The sequence below is a fragment of the Xyrauchen texanus genome, chromosome 1, assembly GCF_025860055.1.
Source record: "Xyrauchen texanus isolate HMW12.3.18 chromosome 1, RBS_HiC_50CHRs, whole genome shotgun sequence".
NCBI classification, from domain to species: Eukaryota; Metazoa; Chordata; class Actinopteri; order Cypriniformes; family Catostomidae; genus Xyrauchen; species Xyrauchen texanus.
The window spans coordinates 30,240,229-30,267,359 of NC_068276.1; the positions used below are offsets into that span (position 1 = coordinate 30,240,229).

Consider the following 27,131-nt stretch of genomic DNA (forward strand, 5'->3'; position numbering starts at 1 on the left):
ATTTTATATATAGTCGGTGCTTCACCCTAACAGAATTTAGGCATTACACACCTAAGAGGGTAGGGGGCGCTAGAGTTTTATTTATTTATTTATTTATTTTCAGGTCTATTTTGAAATTGAAAAAAATATATATAACAATTGCTTAAATATGCAAAATCATAACACGTGGGATTTGTTTTGTTTAACGCTACTACAAGCTATTGTACACCATGATAATGGCCTAGTCACTTTTACTCTTGTTTAATAAATATAATTAGTGATGTAATATCGCCAAAGCCCACACGAGGGCAGTAGAATCTAAAAAAACGCTACAGTTAATTCTGCGTCATGTTTTCAAAATTATCACTCAGGCAGCTCTTGCGGCAGTCAGTCTCATAAATGTTTGTTGGTAGGGCTGTTTACACTGAGAAACAATACAAGAATCTGTAGTACGGGAATCTCTTTTATAAAGGAATATTACAGTTTAACTTAATAGCTCCTGCATTTAAAGCAATTTTTGCTGTTCCATTAGTATATCCCTTACAAATACGCCATTGTAATTATAAAATAATATTTCTATTAAACATTATAAAATAATAACATAGTTTCCACTAAAATACTACAGTTATTGATTAAAAAAAAAACAACTTCTCCCTCAAAGGAATCCAAATAGGATCTCCTTCAAAACAACTTTTAGAGTCTTTCTGTCATTTTATATATGCATTATTACTTTTTATTTAATAAAAAAAAAACTTAAGGCAGTGGTGGCCAATAGCAAGTTCCTCGTAGTAACATTCATTAGGGAGAGAGATATTGAGTTTATTTATTTTTACAAATCTTGAATACAGAAGGAGAAAGAGGATGACAGATTGAACAGAGTGATGCTGTTGTGAACCATGTGGACATCAATAATCTTCATTAGTGCTTCAGTAATCAGATTGACAGAGAGAGAGAGAGAGAGAGAGAGAGAGAGAGAGAGAGAGAGAGAGAGAGAGAGAGAGAGGGAGGTGTGGTAGTAACACGCTGAGCTCACTGTACTGCAGAATCCTGACTAAGGGAACTGGGCATCCACTGCACTGATAGGCACTGATAGGCTTGTTTACTTGGTTACTTAGCAAGAGACAGTGGCCAGACCCTCCCTCCCTCTCACTCTTAAACGCCTCCTCCTCTTTCTCTTTCACAATCTCCTATGTCTCTCACTCTAGTATCAGAGGGGCTGCGAGCACACACATACACACACACTGAGTGAGTCTCTCTGTGTCCTGCCGTCTCACTCAGCATTTCAGGAACACAAGCTGACTGTTCTGCACTCTTCTCTGCATGACTGTCACAAAGGTAAGCGTGTGAGAGCGTGTGTCAGAGCACGTAAGGCTGGGAGGGGCTGCTGGTTTTGAGCGTTACTGCAGTGGGTTGTTCTGCTGAATCTGTGACTGTATGCTGCAGTCTGGACAGGTAGAGCTGCTTGAGGAGGAGTGTGTGTGTTTGTGTATGCAGGTGTATTGCATCCTGTATCTGTGTGTATGATTTGCTGTGCATTGCAAACTTGTGTGTGAGTTTCATCAGTCTTCTGTGTGTGTATGTGTGTGTGTGTGTGTGTGTGTGTGTGTGTGTGTGTGTGTGTGTGTGTGTGTCTTTTAGGCTAAAGCAGAGTGATTACTAACTGAAGCTCTTAATCCAGTGCTGTCCTGCATACAGCCTGAGCCTTGCTCTTTTACTTTGTAGAGACTGCGCTGAGCTGCAATGTGTTCATTTATGTTGTAAAAACATGTTAAAAACTATGCAGATAGATACTACTGTATATGAGAGAGGAGAGGCAAATGAAACAGCAGTATGTATGTGGAACAGGTGGTGGTTCACTGGGTCTTTCCTGGATCAAAAATGGTCTTCAGTGGTTGCTGACTTACGTGCTTATCCATGTGAAGTTTAATACACAGTTGCCATTTAAAATGTTTCCATTCCTCCATAGCACTTGAAATTAGGCCATACTCTGTAGATAACAAATGGGTTGCAAAACGTTTGTGGTCTGCGGCGCGATATTAATGGAAGCTCGGTTGACTCGTGCAAGTGATCCATATATCTGTACTGTAGAGCGTGCATATCCAGACTGATCTCACAGTGAAATCAGAAACAGTATGTTGACTTTTCTTTAGCTAAAATCGTTCTGTGCTTACCAAAATACTGTCGCCAGTGGACAAAGTGATAGCTGTGATGGGCGTGTGGGCATGTGTGAGCTCAACTGTCCAGGTGTGATGTCCACGGAGGAGCACAAAAAGCGAGTTTGGAAGGGAGTTCTTTTCAGCTGTACAGGCTGTAATAGTCAATTGAAATGCATATTTTATACACTGTACCCCCAAACCCCAAAGACACCATATTACAATTTTTAAAAAGCTCAAATGTGACCAATATGATGATACAATTATTTCAATTTATAATAAATACAATACAATAAATATAATTTATATAAAAAATATTTTCATAATGTACATATTTAAAAGGCTTTCTATATAATTACATCATTAACATCATTAGCTGAGAGATACTGTAACTTCTTTCATATGTAAGCAAAATGGACATTATAACTGAAATATAGCCATATGAATGGATATCGAATAGAATCTATTCCAAATTGAATCAAGCGCTTGTAAATCGGCATTGATTCTGGAAATCTGTATCAATACCCAGCCCTGATTGCACTCGTCACTGATTATGCAAATGTGATTTCTTCCTGGATTCAACATGGGATCTGAACCCAGTCGCACCAGAGGGGAAGGTAAACAGGCCAGAGCCGATGCAAAAATGTCTGATAGGAGATGCTGCTTGTAGTTGAGTTGGCATAATATGGCCGACCCTAGAGTAGCCAGAGATAGGATAGCACAGAACAGATTACTTGCGGAAATTGTTCTGTGATAGTTCATGTGACACTCGCATGAAACTAGGCTTCAATCACGCAATTTGCCCCTTGCGCAGATGAGCACTTATGATGCATCAAACGCAACATGAAGATCATTAAATTCCCTTTTGGTAGTCAAATTTTTTGCTTGTTTGTGTGTTTAAGTGACTTGCATGTGTAGGCATAGTGTGTTGTCACAGCTGAAAGCCTGGAGGAGGCTTCTGGCTAAATCGTTTGAATTGATCAAAATGGCAGAACACCGGCTCTATCAAATTGGCAATTCTGTAATCCCTCTCAGTCTCAACCATTTTCTCTCTCCCACATACATACAAACAAACACACATGGGCACACTCTGTCTCACACTTAGGAACTTGTCAAACTCTTTCTCAGTCAGTAAGGCTGGAAACATAGCCAGAGACTGCTGTTCTAAAGAGAACAGATGAACACATTAACAAAGTTTCCATCCAAGGTTTTTTTGTGAAAAAAGTTTTATCACATCAAAATAAAGCTGATGGAAACGTTAAATTTCACAAGTGTCGACACAATATTTTTCCGTTAAACTCTAGTGCTTATTGTCGATACTTCAAATGTCACAAAAAACTGGTTTGGAAACACTTTTTGTCAAGAAAATTGGCATTAACGCAAAAACATAGTGTCACATGACCGAATCAATCATTAGCCTGTGTTAATCACGACAACAAGCTATACATCATTGAAAGCCAATTTATTGTACGTGATTATGGATTGATCTTAACGGCATACCTGCACAGATCCGATGGTGCAATAATGCAGAGAGTCCCAAAACAAATATCTGGTATCATGCACATCTACAAGTGCACAGAGAAAAAAATGAATGGCCACTTTTTGCAATAAATTTAATCGTGGTAGCCATCCATTTATTTATTACAATTTCTTTTCCACAGTATTCAAAATAATAGACAGCAGTCATGGAATTAGCCCACAATACCAAAACATATAATTTCTGTGCACAAAGATGTTTTAAATAAAAAATGAATACACAATACAAGGTGAAAAGCTTCAGTGTGCTTTTTTGGAACACTAACAGCCCAATTCTAAAAAATTATTGTTTAGCTTACTTTTGAAAAAATGCTGGCAAAATTCCCTGTATTAAATAAAATAAATTAGCCATCCAAACTAATAAAGCATTAAATAAGAAAAATAAATTACCAAACAAGAAAATAATATAATATTATTAGGCCTATATACTTGCCTTTTCTTTACACAAATTTAAATTAGACTTACCCTGTTCTGTAGATGAAAAACGTTGGCTGAATGACGTTCTCAATGTTCTACAATTTTCAAGACTAGATAAGAAAACTATCTGTCTGATGCCGAGTTTATTTTCAGAAAACAAACTTTTGAAAATGTTAAATCTTTTAAATCTAACCCTCTTTACATTGGATCGTATTTGCTGTGCTTCTTCTTAAATTGCATAATGACGCTAACATTTTATTTTAGATGACAATCAAGTTCAGTTGGTGTTTTAGGTCAGTTGCTGGACAAATATGCTGGACAAAATGCTGTTGTGATGGTGATGCTTTAGGTAAGATGATTGTTCAAAGTATTAGATATTGGGAATACATCACATATATAATATCAGTAAACCCTGATATTACACTGTATCAATTTTTCTTTAATAGCACACGACATAAACACATCGATGGATGGTCATTATACTAAGACTGAAAATGTTCCCCACTACTTGATGCAGGTTGCCAGCTTGAACAGGGCCATGATGATTTGCTTTCAGTACCGGTGGCAACCTGCGATAGGTTCAACATCAGGACCAATATTACAGTCCTATCAGAAGGGCAACAGCTCCCTTTTGATTGCAATTCCATCTCCTGATTGCATTTATTTGTGAAATTAAAATAAAAGTAAGCTGGCTAATTAATGAATTATCTCAATACTCTCCCCATTTTACCAAAACTTAAGAGGAAAAAAATGATCCATCTGGGAGGCAAAAGGAATGGCCTACACAATTAAAAGTTCTGTATGGAAACAGCTTAAGGGCAGATTTCTTTTGCAATAACCCAAAACTTATGCGACAAAATGTTTTTTTAGGCATGACGTCATCACGCACACCATTTTTGTTGATAAAAGTTCATTTGAATGGCAAATTTCACAAACTACACATTTTCACTTTGTCGATAACATAAAACAAAGGATAATGTGAGTGTTTGTATTACAAAATACGGTATGTGTACAGGGCACACAGAATGATTCTAATAAATTATGTATTCATGGTCTTAGTGTATGTGTTTGCTTAAATTTGAATGATATATTAAATTTGTGAACAGAGGGAGAGTTTTCATCTAATCCTGTCAATCATAAATGGCCGCTTACCTCGCTGCTGTGACAACCACCAAAACCCCCACCTCTAGTTCTATTCAGTTCCATTATTTATTAAATATTATTTTATTTTTGATAATTAAGAAGTACAAAAGGGGAATTTTGAGTTGATGTTGAGTGCTTTGCTAAAACCAATTATCATGGGCAGCAAGCCAAATATGTTTACCCTTCTCTTATTTTATATGAAAATGTGAAATTGTGAAGTGTTGTCATTACGAGTTGCAAGATCTTTGAAGATATCACATATAGCCTATCATATTTGTATCTGACACTAACACAGAATTAATTTAAAAATTCACTGCCATGATGCAGCCATCTATGTTGCAGTTATTCCCAGCTGAACTACCCGCATTACACTGGTGCTGACTGCAGAGAATGGATGAGTGTCTACATTGTGTGTGTTTAGCTCTTTTGGAGAGGATTGAGGAAGAGAGACTGTGGGTGGGGGCTCAAATGATGGATACTGTACAGAGCAATATGACCTTGGAGTGTTTGAGTGTGTGTGCTGACATAGCTGAACAGCACTCTGTGTCAGAGAGTGCGAGATAGAGAGCAATTCCACTAATCTGTGAAGACTAGAGTGTGTCTGTATATGTGAGGGTGAGTGTTCATACATTAGTGTGCTGTATGGCTGTGTGGCAGGATATCCTCACTGACCTCTGAGAGTCCAGACAATCATGCACGGGGCAGGATGCATCCTTCACTGCAGGATTATGAAACAGCTGGCCGCACCTCACTTCATGTCACACATTAGTACATTACTATAGCTAATATGCGTCACAATTACACAAGTCACTATGTGTAATAAACATCTCATGTGTGACGTTTCAAGCTTGAGAATACAAAAAACCTCCTTACTACAAAAAAACAAGCTGGCCTGCCTCATATTTAAATTCAAAAGTACAAAATTATCTTTTCAACACAGTGGAGAAAATGAGAAAAGAGTGCAAAAATATACAAACATTAGGCCTCTTTCAGCCAATCTAGGAAATATTCCCATATGGTTACAAATCTTTTTTGTGGGAAAACTGTATTAGCCATGATCATAAGAATATCATTAGCACTCGGTGGCGAATTCTCAGGTCCACCGAACCTTCTCTGCTGTCCTAACGTGCATAATTAAAAATCCTATCTCTTTGTCATTCACATTTTTGCCTATTTATTTCTATAGCTTTTCACTCCTAATTCATCTACAAAAACAAATGGGGGAAAATTTAAAGTTTATCCAATCAGAATTTAATCCTTAACGCTTACAAGCAAAGCATGATGGCTGCATTTCATCGCATGCCGAAGCCAAGCTCCTTGGCCGAGTCTGAGCTCCACCCTCTGAAGTTCCACTGAAATGTGCAGTAAATTGGTATCTAATGTCAGATTGTCAGGTTCATCAGCCAATCAGATTGATTTATATGTTCTTGGTGGGTGTAGTCTTTTAGATATGTCCCAATCGAGGCCTTCTAACTGGCCTTGAGTCACGCACTGACTGAGGTACTTAATTTGAAAGCGAAGAGCGCAACAGAGTTGGCTATCTTGACTGCCACTATCGCCATTGAGAAAGAGATGGGTTTATAAACCTGATATGTTCTGCATGATCGTGTGACTGCTGAATTTATAAAACAGGAAAGGAGTGCTGATTTTCACTTCAAGTAAATTGTTAAGTGCTTTTTGCATAGCATAATAATTTGTTATAGCAACATCAGCTAGTTTAAGTGTAACTTAGGCTGGCTGGAGCATTCAGTGTTGTTTCAAAAAGTAATTATGTTCCCTGACAAAACAAAATTTAATTCAAGCAGCGTTGAAAATCACAAATATTATTAGATAGCTTTTTCCAGGTATTATAGAACACCTTGGTAGATTTGAATGAAAAATTTGAATTTTGTAATGTCAGTTCAGGAGAACTATTCAACTCTTATTTAATAATGTATTTCACAAAACAATCATGCCGAAGTTAAAATAAGGCTGGCTTGAGCATTCAGCATTTTTTCAACCTTTGGCATTTGTAATAGTGACACGAGTTACACAGAGATGATACATGCAGTGTTTTTCTTTCTTAAAAAAAAAGAAAAAAAGATTTAAAATAAATTTAAATAAATCCAGAGACAATTATGTATGGATTAAACTGTGTGAGCCCTCATTCTTAAATGAACATATAACATCTGCAATGACACTTACATTTGCTCAAGGTAAATTAAAGTTAATAACTGAACATTAATTAATTTATGTATTGATTAAAGTAAAAACGATAATAAATAACATTCACAGCATCAAAATTAGTGTTTTATGAGACATTATAAACAGCTCTTTTCATTATTGCTAACGTTATTAGATGTGTAATAGCTATTAAATTAAGTTATTCTCTTTTCAAGTGAACTAATGTTATTCAGTGATTCTAAATATATTTTGTTTCTTAAATAAAACCAGTTGTCTTTTTCAGCGTATTTAGGTACATTTTTTCTTCATTACGAAACACACATAAGCTGCATATATTTCTACAGAAAAGATAAATGTGAATGTCTCTCTATGTGAAGGTAGAAATAAAAATTTAGAATCAGTTTACACAGTAATCCATTTCATTTTAAGTGGGAAAGAAAAAACCGAGGAATGGATGGAACTGTTGGAGGGGTTGGGGATTATAGGTCTCCTAGGGTGGAAGGTCAACACATGTGCCCTCATGCTTTTGTTTATAGCTTAGCATATATTTCACCCTGGGACAGACTTCAGTCAGACAGAAATGCCAGTAGGCATCAAATTCAACAATAATTGTGTAGACTGGACCCATAAGTTGAATTCCCTCCTTAAAATCAATGCACAGAGCCAGGCAGATGTCAGAGTGCTTTTTAATCATTGGAGAGCTATTCTAGATTCTCTGTAGCCTAGATCCCACATAGAGTTTAAAAGAGGATGTGTGCTGCTCTCTCTGACGTCTACTGTATAGTAGCCAGTAGCATGTCACTGACTAAGCATCATTTCATCAGTGTGTAGTCAATTTATTCTGAATATTGTGAGACGGCTTCCTATTGTGTGTGTGTGTGTGTGTGTGTGTGTGCGTGCGTGTGTCTGTGCGCGTGTGTTATGGGTTTGCACAGGTGATATGTTTGTTAGTAGGTCGAGAGGCAGGTAGAAAGCTTATAGGTGTGAATATAAAGTTTAGATAAGACAAGAAAGCCATATTGTTGCACATATAGAATAAAGAGGAACATGCTTGGTGGTAATGATTGAGTGAATGAGAGAATATTGCGTGGGTAGGAGGTCTGTAAGACTCTCCGGGCGAGACATATTATCATAACTGTACTCCATATGCAGAGGTGACCTCAAAGTGCACAGAGTGTGTGGGAGTTTTTTTTTTTTTACAGAGATGTGAGTATATGGATGTGTTTACACCTAGCATTAAAACAGGATTAAACGGATTCTAAAAAATGTTGTAATCAGAAGGGAGGAGACCCTTCCTTTGAAGTTTGAACACAAGTGGACACAGGAGATGCAATATTACGCAGGAGACAAATATAACTACCAGGTGTAAACGATGGGTCTTGTGTTCATTGTCATTTTTGTGTCATATGGTATGACATTATGTATACTTTAGGGTTATTCCATGTCTAGTCGCCTTTGGCTTGCTTACTAGGGGCCTGAAGTCAATAGTTTTTAAAACATGCTTTTTCAGTCTTGTTATTAATTTGAACCACACAATGAAGACTTTAAGACATCACAGCATCTTCTGTTGCAGCATAATTTTCTGTAAAGCTGCTTTAAAACTATGTGTGTTGTGAAAAGTGCTATATCAACCAAATTTCAGAAACTAACCCAGATTATTCATTTTTATTTTGTTTATACTTTTCAGAAGAAAGATAAATATTAATGAAGATGAAAACCACATGCCTCATTTACCAAAAAATCCAAAGCACAAGAACTCAAGGAATTGGAAGGGAATATTAAAAGTGCCAAGCACTTTTAGAATGTCGTCTAATGGTCTCAAGGAATTGACCCAATTGAAATACAGATATAATACTATTTTGTTACGAAAGGTGGAGTTTTGGCTATTCAGAGCAAGAAAGTCATACTTTGAGTAGGGGCACAATGCAGGGAAACTTCTGGCTTGATATATAAAACAGAGAGAGTTTTTATCTACCATTTCCACAGTGAAATCTGTTGGTGGTGAAATATTTACCTCAGCCATTGATTAATGATTATTTTAAAGAATTCTATCTTGATGTCTATAGTGCCACGTCTTCGTCTGCTGATGAGGATATTAGAAACTTTGTGGAACCATTAGAACTTCCTAAACTGACGATTCTGAGATAACCTTGGAGGAGCTTGGTGAGGTAATTAAAGCATTGCCTACAGGTATGGCTCTGGGGCTAGACGACTTTGCCGCTGAATGTTTTAGATATTATGCTACAGAACTGGCTCCACTTTTGCTAGAAGTTTATAGGAAATCATTAAAGAATTTAAATCTTCTATCAACCATGACACAAGCCTGGATCAGTCTGATTCTTAAAAAGTACAAAGTTGATCTCTGATCCAGCTAGATGTTAAAATATTGTAAAAAATTTGGGCTAATCGATTAAGTTATGACATCTTTCACACAAATAGATCAGGTGGGGTTTATTGGGGGCCACAGCTCTTCTGATAACATTAGGCATTTCATCAATATCATGTGGTCAGTGGCGAATGATCAGACTCCGGTCACTGCCATCTCACTTGATGCCGAAAAAGCATTTGATTTGGTAGAATGGAATTATCTTTTTAAGATTTTGGAAATGTATGGCTTTGGGAATACTATTATTGGATGGATTAAGTTACTTTATAGACACCCGGTAGCAGCGGTACAAACAAATTGATTAATTTCAGTTTATTTTACTCTGGATAGGTCTCTTTCCCCATTATTGTTCTGTCTTGACCTGGAATCATTTGCCATTGGTGGTGGCGAGAGGTGTGGCGAATAAGCTTTTGCTTTACGCAGATTTTATTATTTGTCTCTGACCCCACTAGATCTATGCCTTGCCTCCACAGAATTATTAATTTATTTTCTAAATTCTCAGAATACAGAGTTAATTGGTCTAAACCGAAGCTTTGGCTCTGACAGCGTTCTGCCCGGTAACGGCTTTTCAGCCGGGCGCCTTCCAGTGGCCCAAACAGAGCATTAAGTATTTGGGTATTTTATTCCCAGCAAATTTGTGTGATTTAGTTAGAGTTCATTTTGACCCTTTAATAAATCTTTTTTCGAGCGATGTGGCCAGGTGGGCTTCATTACATTTATCTATGACTGGGAAGGTTAATGTTAATTAATAATAATCCTTCTCTTATATAAATCAATTTGATAGCATAGTGAAGTCCTTCATTTGGAATGGTAAACGTCCCAGATTACATTTCAGTAAATTGCATAGGCCGATTGACAAAGTTGGGCTAAGCCTTCCCAAGATTTGTTTTATTATTATGCATTCAGTCTCAGATATTTGGCTCACTGGTCGCTTCCACCTGAGAGAACCCCTCCCTGGTTTTGTAGTGGACAGGAAGTTCTTGCCCCTATTTCGCCATTGCAAAGTCTTTCTATCAAACTAACCGGAGTAGTTAAGTTATCTCCCATTTGCACGTGGTATGGACAAAAGTGTCCAGAGTGTTTAATTCAGACATTTATTTAAATGTTGCTTCGAGCATGTGGCTGAACCCATAAGTCCCCTTTCTGCTGGGCAGAGTGGATTGTGAGGGAGGTTAATATGCACGGTGACATTTATAAGAGTGGAGTGTTGAGATCCTTTGAAAATATGGTTCAACATTTTGGGATTCCCAGGTCTCAATATTTTAGGTATTTACAGCTGTGCCGCCTGCTTTGTACTATTTTTGGGAGTAGCATACACCCCCCTAAAGTGGCAGATCCTGCTTTTGGAAAAGGTCACGAGGCATCAGTGAATTTGGGAACAGTGAATTTGCATGCCACTCCCCTGGTCATATGGGTATAAAACGAGCTGGCTCACAACAACTGGTTTCAGGTTTTGCGCTGAGGAGCCGAGACAGGGTCCCAGCCATTTCAGCGGGTAGTTCAGTTTTGTGGCAAAAGGGACACAACGTATTGTTCCCTACATCAGGAAAAGGAGGTTACAACAGTAACCAAGACTTTCCTTATCTATCACTCACTCGACATTGTGTCGATGTAGTGACTCTAGGGGTCCCTATACAAAACGCCACAACTAGCTGAACTGTGTTATGTGGATTGGCAGTGCAGGTGCGGGTAAACCACCGCGTGCCTTGTAGCAAGCGCACCCGGCCCTTACGTAACCTCCCCCAACACTCCATGAGCGTTGTACAGTCTCCCACACCTCGGGGACAAGCCAACTGCCCATAATGGGGACAGGCTGCCCCAGCCGTGGCCCCTTCTCTTCTTTTTTCTCCCCAAAAAGTGGAAATCGTTCAGCTGGGGCCATAAGCATCTGCTTCGGGTGGGTGTCCTTTCCCCGAGGGGAAAAACACAGCAGAGACCACACCCTGCCCAAAGGGGAGGTAATTGTGTGGAAATACATCACATGGACTTACGACCAGCAGTATCACATGTGGAGGATGTCCCAGTGGTAGGTCCTAACAAGAGGGGACAGATCTCTACAAACACGGCGACCAGTGGCAGAGGGAACTCTGCCCAAGTTAGACACAGGTTTTCCAATGGGGAAAACGTACCGCGGAAGATTCATCACACGGGGTTACTCACGGGCAACCAGCGCGTATGCAGCACCTAGCCCAGTATAGGGTCTACTAGCTCACGTACTGGGCCGGCATTAAATTTAACTGCCGAATTCGTCTGCTACAGGTATAAAGAGGAAGGACATCCAGTGTCCAGAGTCTCGTGAACTCAGCTGGGGTGGGGGGGAGCATGTCTTTCCCTCCAGGATGTGAAAGGTGCTGGACGCAAGTGGGACATCTGGCAAGTTGCCACATATACTTACCTGTTCGTACCTGACAACACACGGGACGAAACCGGCTCAACCCGGAGATTGCAGAATATCAGGAAAGTATTGGGTGTTGCCCAACCCACTGCTCTACAGATGTCTGCTAAAGAGGTGCTGTCATTCTCTGCCTTAATGACTTCAGACAGTTCAGCACCTTCTGTGTTTGCTCGCTCGTGAGTCTATCATAGAGACAGAGTCTAACTCCATCACAGAAAAGAGATGCTCTGAACTGGGGAGAGCTTGCTCTTTTCCCAGTTGACCCAAAGCCCCAACTGGCTGAGGTGCCCAAGTACCAGGTCCCTGTACACACACAACAAGTCTCGAGAGTGAGTTAGAATCAGCCAGTCATCTAGATAATTGAGGATGCAAATGCCCACTTCCCTTTAATGGTCAAGGGCTGCCTCTGCGACTTTCATGAAGACACGAGGCAACAGGGACAGACCAAAGGAGAGGACCTTGTACTGGTATGCCCATCCCTCGAAGGTGAACAGCAGAAAGGGCCTGTGCCTATGTAAAACCAAGACATGGAAGTACATGTCCTTCAGGTCTACCAGCACAAAACAATCTTGATGCTGGACGCATGGAAAAATGCGTCAGCATCTTGAATGGGAGACTTTGCAAGGCCCTGTTCAGTACTCGCAGGTCCAAGATTGGCCGCAACCCACAGGCTTTCTTTGGCATGATGAAGAAGGGGCTGTAGAAACTTTTCTTCATCTCGGCTGGTGGGACAGGCTCTATCGCATCCTTCTACAGAAGGGTCGCAATCTCCACTTAGGGCAGCTAAGTCAGATGGTCCTGGCCAGCCATTACGATGGGTTGAAGAGTGTTAGCCATGCCTCCAAGCTCCGGGTGAGGGGCATCAAGGGGACAATTGCATCTGACGTACCTGCAGGTGGGGGTCCCACCTCCGTAGCGCCGTGCCTGCCGTGAATGTGTGGTGTATGGTGATCATAACAACAATGGCCATAAACACTGGGTGTGTGACCGAGGGAATGAGTAAACCGCGCATTTTCTTTGAAAATTTGGGTAACGCAGCCCCTTGGGCATGCGGCGAAATCTAAATCAAAGGAAACATAGGATTCTCCTCCCGGCCCTCGATCGGGGGATGGAGTCGTCTGTTCACCACCTCAAAACTTGTAGTGGGTCTCCATGTCCCTGGGTCGCCGGTCTCAGGGGTGTTTTGAAGCCTTTCTAGGGTTCTTGGTGGTAGACCATGAGATGGGGGCATCAGCTTCCTGTGGGGGGATTTTACGCCGGGGGGGCTTTACGCCACTAGGCTGAGGCGGAGACGGTCTCGTCCCCACAGGGGGATGCCCCTGGCGATGAGCAGACAAGGTGCGGGACCTTGATCCGTGCCGGGGCAGGATGTGTTGGATGGCATCCGTCTGCTTACTGACCACAAGAACTGCTGGGAAAAGTCCTCGATGGTGTCGCCAAATAGGCCAACCTGGGAGATGGGGGTGTCAAGGAAACACACCTTGTCAGCCTCCCTCATCTCGACCAGGTTAAGTCACAGGTGGAGCTCCTGAACCAACAAGGTGGTCATCACCTGCCCGAGAGCCCGTGCCGTGACCTTCATCACCCGGAGGGTGAGATTGGTCGCCGAGCGCAGCTCCTGCATAAATCCCGGGTCAGCACTACCCTTGTGTCAGTCGAGTCCTCCGCGTCCAACGGGACCAGCATGCTCTCTGATGTTATGATCGACAGCTCATCCTGTTCCCGAGCCTAGATTGAGACATTAAATTCACAATGAATCTCATCCCAGAACCGGGGCAAACAAGCATTCTGAGGAATCGGAGGTCCGTGGGGGATTACCCGGAGGAGCCAGTCCCATTGGGGACCCCAAATCGCCCCCAGTGCTAACCGGTGTGGCCTTATACCCGTAAATAGAAGGACTGGGGTGGGGAGCAACTGGAGTGGTTTTCCCTCTAAAGAAGGAAAGCCACGACCGCAACGTTGCCATGGTCATGTTCTCGCAGTGAGAACATGATCCATCCATGAACGCTGTCTCGGTGAGATAGCAATCATGGCCATCAGAGGCGGAGAGGTAGCGACCGCAACAAGGAACTAATCACAGACGGAAAGGCATCTTTAAAAAGACGCTCTTTACAGTGCCACTCTTTTAGAGAAAATATACACTTTTATTTCAAAAATATACATTTGCCCAGGGGTGTTCTCTGCACTCAATCTGTTCACAAAGGGGAGAAACCGCTGTAATGCGCCATAAATCGAACAGCATGCAGAGGTGAATGGACCGGCAGTGGAATTTAGCTCTCTATGAATCAACCACTTGGCTCCGAAGAAAAAATCTGAATGAGTGGTTGCGAGTCAGCTCCTTTTATACCTGTATGTCCAGGGGAGTGGCATGCAAATTCCACTCGCCAATTCCCATTGGCCTTTTTTCAAAGATCAGAGGTGTTTGGGGCTCCCAAGAGTGACCCCTAGTGTCACTGCATTGACCCAAAGTCTCATCAGGGAACGGGGGTTACGACCGTAACCAAGATATTATTTGTTCACTATTGGCTTTTTTCTGTATAGGTGCATTGGACCGCAGGAGGTTTGGGTTTCTAAGCTGGCTATTTGGGTTTAATTCTAATGTAACTATTGTCTGTGTGCATGCCATGGGGCATAATAGCCAGCAACTTCAGTAGAGATAAAAAAAATTCAGAGAATAGAACAAAAACCAGTGTCTAAATCAAGGAAGTACTAATGCATTTTTTGCCTGCCTAAGACTGACATTTCTATTGTAAAAAATATCTTGCAATGCATCTTTTCTCAAAGATCAGAGGTGTTTGGGGCTCCCAAGAGCAACCCCTAATGTCATTACATCGACACAACATCGAGTGAGTGACAGAAACTTTTTTTCATGAGAGAGTTTTTGTATGTGCATTTAATGATGCAGTTATAAGAAAGCCCCTGTCCATATTATTTGGTTTGGAATCATCTAACTCTGCTCTTGCTCCACAGAGAGAATGAGTTTCAATGGGAAATTTTGTAGAAAAGGAAAGGAGATCATGTCATTTATAAATATCCTCCTCTGATGCAGAGATAGAGTATGTCTCTGTGCAGAGCTTTCAGTCATGCAACAATAAAGAATGGTTGCAAGATAAAGACATTGTGTGGAGGAAGTGTTTCCTGTTTAGTGCTCTTGGGCTGGTATAAGTGCAGTGTGCTAGAACAGCAGCTGTGGGGCATGAATTTGTTTGTGATGTTCACACTGTCTGTAATTTGCATTATCTTTCACTCATACTCACTGAAAAGACAGTGAAACTGAGAATATGTAATATTAAGACTGTTGCCTTAAGATATCAGTCTCCATTACCACCAAACTTTTCACCCACATCAGGGGCGGACTGGGAAGAGAAATCAGCCCGGGATTTTACAAAGAAACTAGCCCAAAAGTTGTTGGGTGGGGGGTCGCTGTCCTTTTCTGCATATCGCTGCCCCCTTCGGAATATCGCAGTGCCATTTTGTGTCTCGTTCTGCATAACTTGGCGGCCCATTCGGGAAATGTCCTGGTTCTCCAGATGGCCAGTCTATCAAAAAGTCGTCTCACCGTGTTAATATCCATGAAAAATACATTCTGCATCCTTTAAGATTCTGATTTAACTTACAATTTGCAACTCTCTAAATGGCACACATTTATGTTCCAAGGCCTATAGATTTTAAAAAGTCTTCATAAATAGCTTTGGATGAAATAAATAAATGGAATGCAACAAACTAAATGGTGATGTTATTGTTGTGTATTTTGTGTAAGAGGTCCACAGTAGAGCATGGGAGCAGAAAAGGAAATGTTACAGCCTACACAAATTATATAGTGCAGGAGAAAGAACTACAGCGTAAAAGAGCATAAAAAAGATGGATCATATGCTTCCGCTATCTGGATATCAACACACTAGCAGAGTCTCCTGAAAATGGAGCTCATTCTCTGTAAAACAGTAAAACACCATATTCCATTTATTGATTCCACTTACCAATGACTATTTTAAAATGTTCTTGCCAATATGGGAAGGTATAAACAACAATGCCCTGTATAATATTGCAGGTAAATTACACACTGTATAGATTAATTTCTTTCACTTAAATGCTTAAATGCTATTTACGTTTGGATATATGGCCATTAGACCTGACTAGTTATTGTGTGTTTGTTCTGTGAACCAGATTAGATTAGTTTTCAACATGACAAATGGTGCAATCATTTACACTGGTGGCCAAAAGTTTGGAATGATGTACAGATCTGGCTCTTGTGGAAAGAAATTTAACTGATCACAATGAATAGTAAGGACATTAATAACATGAACAATTACTATTACAATTTCAAAGACATGTTCAGAACTTCTTAAATTACTTCAAAGAGTTCTCATCAAAAAATCCTCCACGTGCAGTAATGACAGCATTGCATATCATTGGCATTCTAGCTGTCAGTTTGTCCAGATACTCAGGTGACATTTCACTCCACACTTCCTGTAGCACTTGCCCTAGATGTGGCTGTCTTATCGTGCACTTCTCACAGAAGTGAGAGTGGTTTTACTGCTGTATATGAAACTGGTGTTGAGTGGGTAGAATTAAATTAAGCTGTCATCAGAGGACATGTGAGGTGTCTATTTCTCAAACTAGAGACTCTGATGTACTTATCCTCTTGTTTAATTGTAAATCTGGGACTTCCACATCTCTTTCTGTCCTTGTTAGAGTCAGTTGCCTTTTGTCTTTGAAGATTATAGTGTACACCTTTGATGAAATCTTCATTTTATTTTATTTTTTTGGCAATTTCAAGCATTGCATAGCCTTTATTCCTTAAGCTTATTTTAATGAACCAAATATCTTTCAGGGGTGTTTGATATAATGGCCAGATTTTCTAGTGTCAAATTAGCAATTTAACATGATTACTCAAGGACAAGGTGTTGGAGTGATGTCTGCTGGAAATGGGGCCTGTCTAGATTTGATAAAAATTACTTTTGACAAATAGTGATGGTGCTGTTTTTTACATCAGTAATATCCTGACTTACTTTGTGATCAGTTGAATGCCACTTTGGAGAATTAAAGTAACATTTTCCTTCCGAATCAGCAAAATCTGAACATTATTCCAAACATTTGGCTGCCAGCGTATGTCCAAGTTTTTATTCCTTTATTTTTAACTCCAAGTTTTTATTGAAACACATTTTTATCTGCAGGTCAAATATAAAAGCTTCATAAGCATAGGTTTCCTATAAATCGAGGTATGTGTTGTAATTTCACCCCTTTACATCTGTTTGGACAGCATACATTATACTGCTCATCGACACTATCTGATCATATTGGCAAAAAAAGATGTTGCACATGTCCAATATAATACCGATTCATAACAGTAGCTACAGCACACAACCTTCATTGTTGATGCCTCTAGTCAATTTGTCAATATCTACATATACATCTATTGGATTAGAAACTGCGGCTAGCAGTGTATACATTACAGAATTGCCTTAAGGTACCATTTCAGATTTCACATGCTGCCATATTTGTGATGATTTTGGCTATATCACTTTAACTGTACATAGCCTGTACAAATAAAATACAATATATAAAATGTTTTATACAATTATTAGTGAAAAAATATATATTTTTGTTGTAAATGTTACAACTCTAATATGCACACCTCATGTGTTATCCTTCAGGCTGAAGTAAACAATACTTAAATGTTTTCTAAAGGATTTGGTGTGGTCATTTATGTTAAAAAATGAAAAAGAGAGCAGTTTGCTTGGTGAGCAGAGAGAAAGAGAGAGGTCAGCTGAGTACTGCGAAGGTTCACATTCCTTCTCAGCATACTCTGGCCCTCATCAGTGTTTTTTGAAGTGATATGCCAAAAACTCAAGCCTTTTATTTTCTTAGAAAATGTATCAGTGAGAATGTGCAAAGGAGCACACAAAGTGTGTGTGTGTGTGTGTGTGTGTGTGTGTGTGTGTGTGTGTGTGTGTGTGTGTGTGTGTGTGTGTGTGTGTGTGTGTGTGTGCGTGTGTGTGTGTGTGTGTGTGTGTGTGTGTGTGTGTGTGTGTGTGTGTGTGAAAGAGAAACTATTAGAGACTACATTTTTTAACAGCATGGGTTAGCTTTTCCAGTGGGAGTGATCAATATTAAAATAAACACCAGCCAGAACATGATACCATCAACTGGCCAATAATAATTCAATAACTCTATAAGCTCTCTATGGCAATGAGGCCAACAAAACCGGTCTTAGATGTAGACTAAGTCAAACTTGGCTGTATTGTAGGCCTTAGGTAAAAATCTGGTGTTGTGGAAAGAGATTTAAAGAGTTCTAACCCCATCAGCAGATGTCCTTGAGGTGACTTTCAGAGCACTCAGTTCTGCCTCCAGCTTCCAGTTAACCAAGATCACCACAGACAAAACAAATCCCACACAGCTAAACAGTGGTTGAGTATTAAGACAGAAAGACAAAAAAAGAATGTGTGAAGGTTAGAATACAGAATGCTTGACAGGTCCTGAGGCAGAACAGACACATCACAATGTGAAGGCCCACTGACAAGGATCTCAGCTCCTTCACTCCAACTGTTTCTTGCATTTGCATTGTTGTTAAGCAGTTATACCCTGATGATAGGATGTAGTGTTCTGTTCCACCTTTTTCCTACATCCCATGATGCTTAGCGTGAAATGAGGGCGTTAATTCCATTGTCAAGAAAACATAGCCGTTGATATCCATTTATTCCATCTTTGCGGTGTTGGGATTTTGAGGACAGCATGTATTATTTTGTGAGGACATACATCAGTCACTGTATCAGTGTGTTACTGAACGATAATAAACTGCAAAACAGTCATAAAGACAAAGAAAGAGCAAATAAAAACTGACACGCTGATTCTCCCACATGCAGTTGAGATTTAATCCAAGCACAAATGCAACATGTCGAGCAAAATTAGCAGATGTTTTAGCAGAGTACCTGTGTTAGTTCAGCTTCAGATGTGTGTGCTTGTCATCTTGTCACCCTGCACTTTCAAATCAGACAGACACACTGAGGAAGAGCTGAGCACCTCAAATGCAATGTGGTTTTTGACTCTCTCTGTACGTGTTTTTTGTGATCCAACCACAAAACATTTTGCACCGCGTTTACAACTATATCTAGTGCTGACCATTTGCGATTGGATCATCCAAAATGTGTTATTATCAGCTGTAAACTGCGTCTAAAATGACTGCAGCAGGAGCCAAAAAAAAGCTATAGAATGACATCCGGAAATCGCACCCACATTTGTTTCCCCAGTAAGACCCCCAGGAAAAAGGTGGATATGTTAGTATAACACTATTTAGACACAAAATCAACAGCTTCCAGTCTTCCACAATAACTCATTTTCTCAAGAGCTCAAATCTTTATAAATCAGACACTTCAGACTCCAAATTATGATTGGATATTCGTTGTAAAATTACTATTGACCTGTTTCATGTGATAACAACGCGGCCATGTTTGTGACCAAAATTCCATATACTTTAATTTTGTTTGTATTGTTTGTAAACAAACAATATGTTTGTTTCTGTTTATAAATCTTGAAAAAGTGATACAGCTGTTTACTTTATGTAATGAACTCAGACCGGAGGTTGGGTTAGAATCCATTTTGCAGATGAGTTTATTGAACACATACAAATCAGGCAATACAGATAGAGGTTTGCAACAAGTAATCAATCCAATAAGGCAAACAATACAAAAGGGGTACTCCAAGAACGTAAATCCAGTGAACAGGCAGAAGATCAGAACGAGATAATAACAGGTAAACGCTTGGTAAGGCAGATAAACTTGCAATACTTCACAATGTGAAGTGAGTGTGCATGGCTTACATACAAACAAACAGGAAGTAATATGACAGCAACTGATGTGGCAGGAAACAGGAAACATGTGTTGAGCCCGGACGGCTATTGATAGAGTTCAGTATACAGGTGAGGGCTCCCTCTGGTGGACGGGAGACCAATCAGACTTTACATTGTACCAGATCCAAAAGGTTCCACAGGGCAGCGACTGGGTCTGGAGGCCTGGGAGGCGGCCACAGGGCAGGGACTGGGTCTGGAGGCCTGGGAGATGGCCACAGAGCAGGGACTGGGTCTGGAGACTTTGGAGGCGGCCACAGAGCAAGGATTGGGTCAGGAGGCCTGGGAGTTGGCCGCAAGGCAAGGACTGGGTCAGTAGGTGGAACCTCTGGTGGAGGAGCCTCTGGGGAAGTGGGCGGAGCCACAGAAGACACAGAGGGTGGATCTGTGGAAGAGTCCGAGAGCAGAGCCAAGGGAGGTGGAGCCAAGGGAGGCTTAAAGAGAGGAGTTGAAGAAGGTCGAGGCTACTACCGCTGGCTGTGGCAGGGAATCGACCACCGGAAACAGGATAGGATGAGCCCCCCAAAAAAAAATATTTAGGGGAGTTGAATGGAGTGGAGCAACCTTTGAGACAGAGGGCGAGGAAGGAGTCGTGGGAGCTGGGGCCGAGGAAGGCTTGGAGTTACCGCCATAACCCTCAAGGTGAGGAGAGAAAACTGGGAGATTATTTCTTTTGAGAAGGAGGGTAATGAGGGTAGATGAAGGATTGGAATAGCCGCAACATACTCCACCAGGAAGAGATTCCCCACCACAGGAAGCGTTGTTGTATGGTTAAAGTTTAATCCCATATCATAAATGGGTTTGAGGTACTCATCGGAAAAGTCTGCAGTAGCTGTGAGGCGAAGGAACCTAGTTGAGTATTCCAGTAGGGGAAGATCCTGCAGAGACTGGGAGATGACCTCTGAGGTCATGAGCACTGGCAGAGACTGGGGAACGACCACCGCGGTCATAAGCACTGGCAGAGATTGGGGAATAACCTCTGTGGTTGTGAGCACTGGCAGAGACTGGGAAGAAGGAGCCCTCTTCCTTCTCTTTCTCCTTCGGCCAATAGGGAGCATGGTTACAGGGACAGTCGAGGCTACAGGCGCTGCCTCTGGGATGGTCAAGGCTACAGATGCTGGCTCTGGGACGGCCGAGGCTACAGGCGCTGGCTCTTTGACTGTGGCAGGCGTGGGCACTGGCTCTTTCACCGTGGCAGGCATGGGCACTGGCCTTGCTAACCATGGCAGGTGTAGGCACTGGCTCTTTGACCGTGGTTGCTACCACTGGCTGTGGGAGGGAATTGACCACCGGAAACAGGATAGGATGAGTCGCCCCCCCAAAAAAAATTATTTAGAGGAGATGAATGGAGTGGAGTTACCTTGGAGACAGAGGCGAGGAAGGAGTCATGGAAGCTTGGGCCAAGGAAGGCTTGGAATTACTGCCATAACCCTCAAGGTGAGGAGAGAAAACTGGGAGATTACTTATTTTGGAGAAGAAGGGTAATGAGGTTAGATGGAGGATTAGAGTAGCCCCAACTTACTCCACCATGGAGAATTTCCCCACCACAGGAAGCGCTGTTGTATGGTTAAAGTTTAATCCCATACCATAAATGGGTTTGAGGTACTCATCGGAAAAGTCTGTAGTAGCAGCGAGGCAAAGGAACCTGGTTGAGTATTCCAGTAGGGGAAGATCCTGCCTGAAAAGCTCCAAAAATAAAGCTGTTGGCACCATGCTCAGTGAAGTGCTCCTTGAAGTGAGGCTTAGTAGGAGAGGAAGACGTTGGGATGAGCTGGCAAGTGAATCCGTATTCTTCTGTAGTTACTGGTCAGTCCTTCTGTAACATTTGGTGCCCAAGGACTGGAAGAGGAGATGCAGGAGTAGAGTTTTTGAATCTTTTAATTAAAAACACAGGAGTAGGACATTAGTAAGTGTCCCACAGTTAGGATAATGAAATATACTGCTTGGCAGAATACATTTTTATTCTGATTATTAACACATTACTAGTATTTACACGAATAACTTCAGAATCAGTTCTCGAACCAAACACACAGCTTTTATGTGATTTTCTTACCAAGCAGTATTACTCTGCAGACCAAGAATAGGACAAAGTCACAAAGAAGGACATGGTTATTTCCTGGAGGAATTTTTGTAGAGGGAATGCTGTGATTAAAAATTCCCACACAAGAGAGGAACAGGAGAAGGCCTGGGTTATATGGTTGCTCATTGATTTAGGACACTCACACAACCTTGCATTTGTTCATCCATCCATCGTCAACCGCTTATCCTGTGTACAGGGTCGCAGGGGGCTGGAGCCTATCCCAGCTAACACTGGGCAAAAGGCGGGGGACCCCCTGGACAGGTTGCCAGTCCATCGCAGGGCCACACATAGACAGACATACACTCACACTCACCTCCACATCCACATCTAGGGCAATTTTTTTTGGAGACACCAATTAACCTAGCCTGCATGTCTTTTGGATGGTGGGAGGAAGCCGGAGTACCCGGAGAAAACCCACGCAGACACGGGGAGAACATGCAAACTCCACACAGAAAGGCCGGGGCAACCAGGGTTTGAACCCACGACCTTCTTGCTGTGAGGCGACAGTGCTAACCGCTGCACCACCTCTTCTGCTGATGACGCCCATGGAACAAATAAGAAACACACTATAGATTGTAGGAGATGTTTATTTTAGGAAATCAGTGTAACATGCCTAATTATGTAAATTGGGAACATTGTTTAAATATACTGTATTTCCATTCCTTGTAGAAATCAGTCTGTTTTCTCCTGGAACCTTGAATAGGTCAGATTTTAAGTTTACTAAAATTTGAACCCCCAGGAAAATAAACTTGTTTGAAATGTGCCATCGGATGCATATAGATACATTCACAGTTGTGTCTCTGGTAGGACAGAAGATAATTTCTCATGGCTTATGCCTTAAAAAAACTAAAGTGTGGTTAGTAAACCTGTGATCAGGGCAATGAAATGAGCAAATACAATAGTATGTTAACACTTTCATCCCAGCAGTAGTTCTTCAAGAAAAGGAAATTAAATATCTCTTCTCCTCTTTCTAACACCAAATAAATGCAAGCAACTAGAACATTGTTCTAATAACAGTGACAGTGGCATTTGGTAAATAATAGGTAATTGATATGAGATAGATCTACTAATAGTACCTACTCATTATGAGTTTTGTGCCTGAAGTTTGAATTCACATTGAATGAATAATCATTGAAATGCAAGCCAACAAAGGCAGAATAGGAAATGTCTTTTAAAAATTATTTTCGGTTTGTCATTAGTGTGTGAATTAGTATTTATCATTTCACAGTCATCACTGCTTTAGCTCAGCCTCTCATCCAGCTGTTTTATATTTGACACTAGCCTGAGCCCATTTCACAGTACACCTTGCAGAAGACAATTTTAGCACGGAGTGCTCTGCTAGCGATCATGCTGGAACACAACACTGCCAGCTCTGAGAAACAGTCACAAGAGATTAGCAAAGCAGGAAGACAACAGGCTAATTCAACATTGTCATGTCACTGTGGAAGGTCACTGTGCTCATCAGTAGCTGGATAACAATATTACAGGATGTCAGGCTCTGAGGTCTGGCTGTTGTTGTCATCTGAAATGGCAGTGCCTAAGGAACTATAAAAAAATAGAGAAGTTTGAAAAAACTCATATAGAAAACTAAGCAAAGGGACATTTCTAGCTATACGCTGTAAAAGTGGCCACTTAGGGCTCCCACAAAGCACATTTGTATTTTATTTTTTATTGTATTTTATTTTATTTTTTAAATATACTAAAAGCTGCAAGACTCAGGTCTTACTGTTATGGCTCAATTAGAGCATTATGAGGGCCCCCTTGTGGTCCGAGAGGGAAGGGATAATGTAACTGCAAGAAGACAGTTGTTGCGATACAGTATGTGACAGGCAGACTCTTAAAAGGTTTTTTGTCATCGTGAAGCACACCCAAGTCGGAAGTGGAAAAAAGAAAAAAGTAGAGGAGAAATGCAACCAGACCACTGGCAAGAAATTAATGCAAGCCGTATTCTTCTGCAAGACAAATTAAATTGTCATGCATTAAATTGCAACAATTAGTTAGCTAATGTTTTGCAGTTGTGTCCTGTTTTTCAAAGTTACATGTTTTCATTTCTGCTTGCTACCAGTGTGTATCTAATGTCTAGTCAATAGACATAGTGTAGATATCCAAGGTTAGCTCACAGACTCGAGGCTATCTTTGTTTCAGTTAGTTAGATAGCTAGCTAATGATAGTCCTAGCACTGGAGAAGATTCAGTCAACCAAATTAGTTTTGTCTGCATTATTTAGGTGCCATATTACTTAGGGGCATCAAAGGCAACTGGGGATTCAGGTACACAAATTCCTTGTAAATAGCCATATGTAGCTGTAACAAGGTTAAGTTTGGGAAAGCAGGAGGCGGGAACCAGCTGAGCCATCAAAATAATGTGTAATGAAAACAAAAAAACACAAAATATAAATGCACACACTGCAGCTGTGTGTGGCTCTCTCTCTATCTCTCTCTCTCTCTCTCACTCTCTCTCTCTCTCTCTCTCTCAGACTGCCATATTCTGCTGCATTTATTCCTCTCCTCGGCTGATTAGCCCGATTGGTGGCCGGGCGCTCCCCTTCTGGCCCCGCCTGCTGGCAGGCTTTTCCCCGCCTCTCTAGGGCTTGAAAAGGGGGATGGGGGGGCAAGAGGAGAGGACAAGGGCAAAGTGGAGTGACAGCAAGAAAGAGAGAGAGGAGGGAGAGGAATAGCCTGCGCAATGACGTGAAACATAGATTAATTACATGGATGAATGAAAAACACGGAACAGCATACCTTTTAAAAATAGCAAGCTTTATTTTATGACTCATGCAAATCAGCATTCAAAGAAATAACCTCAATTAGAGTTGTTACAGGGCAAAGGAGATATATCCAGTCATGTGCCCACACGCATTTTGCAGGAGCATCTCTTCCTTAACTGATGTCAAATATTCAATGATGTATTGTCATGTATACTTGGACAGAGAGATAAAAAGTCTGTAGCTTGACTATGCAAAGCCCCGCTTAAGCTTGATTACAATTGTGGATGTAAACATACTGATGTACTATCAACTTACGAATGGCTTACCTGATTGCTGTCTCTGCATATTAAGCTGGGATAAAAGCATTTTAACCAAAAAATTATATCAGCCTTAACTAGCTTGGATTTGACAGTATCTATAGGGTTTAACATAATGCATGTGTAACACAATGCATTATCTGTCCTGCAAAAGGAAGCCAGACACACCTCACCCAAACACAAAACTCACACCTCTTGTTGTGTCACAATGCATGTGTAAGGGTGCATTGTGACACAACAAGAGGTATGAGTTTTGTGTTTGGGTGAGGTGTGTCTGGCTTCCTTATGCAGGACAGATGGCATGTCTGAGCCATGATGCTCCTCTCCTCTGCAGCACACAGGAGCAGACTGTTTACTTACACCGGGAGCCAGAGACTGCAGGAGAGAAAGTCTGTCCACTCAAATCTCAAGCCTTTGTAAAAGGACTTTCTCCATGATAGAGAATTCTGGAAAGAACGTATACCGATGTGCACCATTCATAGGATTAGAAAGCAGCATACACTTACCAATATGCAGGATAAATATAATAAAGGGTATACTCGAGGATTCGATATCTTAAAATTCTCAAATAGAATGTACTGTAGTTACTGTAATAAGTTATCAAAACTTGTTTTGCAGTGCAATGCAAAAACTGTGAGCCATAGTTTGACAGCAATGAGCAAACAGAATTTTCATTTGAATGTGTTAATTTACAGTTGTGACCATAGTTGGACTAATGGCTTTGTAAAAGCTACCATTCTGGTTGGTTTCTTTCATAAAAAGCATTTTGACCTAAATGAAATGAATGGACTGTTATAATGGAATATACCTGTATGGAATATACCTTCCAGATGAGGTTTAATATGAAAATATAAAATTTCTGACCAAACTTGTTGTCTTGTATGGTTATGAGTATGTACTGCCATACTGTGTTTAAAACTGAAAAACACATTTGACATCTTTATTAGGTCTGATATCGATAACAAAATATCAAGCTGCCATTAAAACTACCTGTGCAGCTTTAATGAATTATCTCTGAACGACAAAGTTGATATGTACTGAATCAGAAATGACAGGCTTTATGGAATTTTGAGGGACTCAAAAAAAGGTATGCAGGTTGGGATGGAAGTAATTTTGCAAAGTGCATTTACATCTGTGCTGGAGCTATCTAAATAATGAAAAGTATTCTGCCAGCAGAGAGCTGCTCTTGCAGCAGAATAAACGTTGCATGCTAAACTCAGAGAGAATTAATTCTAACCCATTTAATCACTCTCATAAAACACCACAGCACAGATCTGTTGCACCTATCTTAAAATACTGCAGTGCTCTTGGTTAATTTTGATTGGGTGTGTGTTGCATGTGTGTCTACGCATGTTTATCTCTTACAGACAAGCTGCCACTACTGAGCATTCTTCTTGTGCACTTGGCAGATGGCAGTCATTTACAATGGGGCTCATGTTTTTTATTGCATGTGTTACAGAGTTGGCATAAGGACACCTCAAGCTGAGTCAGAATGCTCACACCCAATCAAGCATACATAAATCACTCTGTATTCTCCATGCATGCTAAAAACATTGTTTAATTTCAGTTAGGAGCATTTGCTTTTTCATGTTGTTTTGGTTGAAAATGTCTTACTGTTGCAAAGTGTATTGTTTAGCCAAACATAAGAATCACCCCACACAAGTTGTCCTCCAGCAGCTTACCCCTTCCATCTCTTAATGTGTGCCATCCTACGTCCTTCAACTCCCCACCTTAATCTCCATCTACCTGACCATTAACAACATAGAGAGGTTAGAGGAAGGAAAACAACATACAGCTCCACTTCTGGGAAGTCTTTTTAAGATGAGGAAAATTCCCGGTCAGCAACTTTGGGGGCGTTCTCATTTAGAATCACATTAGAATCACTGGGTTTCACCCAGGGCGCCAAGCAAGCTAGAACCGCTACTGAGGATAATATACAGTATAGTGTCTTGATAGATATATTGCTAAATCAACTGCAAAGGCTTTAGCTAAAGATTTTATTTTGAATATTTA

At 40.8% G+C, this 27,131-nt stretch overlaps 1 protein-coding gene across 2 annotated transcripts in view; it reads left to right on the plus strand.

The window, feature by feature from the left end:
* Positions 1-1,154: 1,154 nt before the first annotated feature.
* LOC127634292 (coronin-2B) overlaps positions 1,155-27,131 on the plus strand; it is a 66,970-nt gene continuing 40,993 nt past the window's right edge. The window contains exon 1 of one of the 2 annotated variants that reach the window (XM_052113821.1): positions 1,155-1,314. In XM_052113821.1, coding sequence (XP_051969781.1) covers positions 1,300-1,314 — 15 coding nt within the window. In that variant the 5' untranslated portion in view covers positions 1,155-1,299. The remainder of the gene's footprint in view (positions 1,315-27,131) is intronic. The other variant, XM_052113906.1, reaches the window with a different exon arrangement.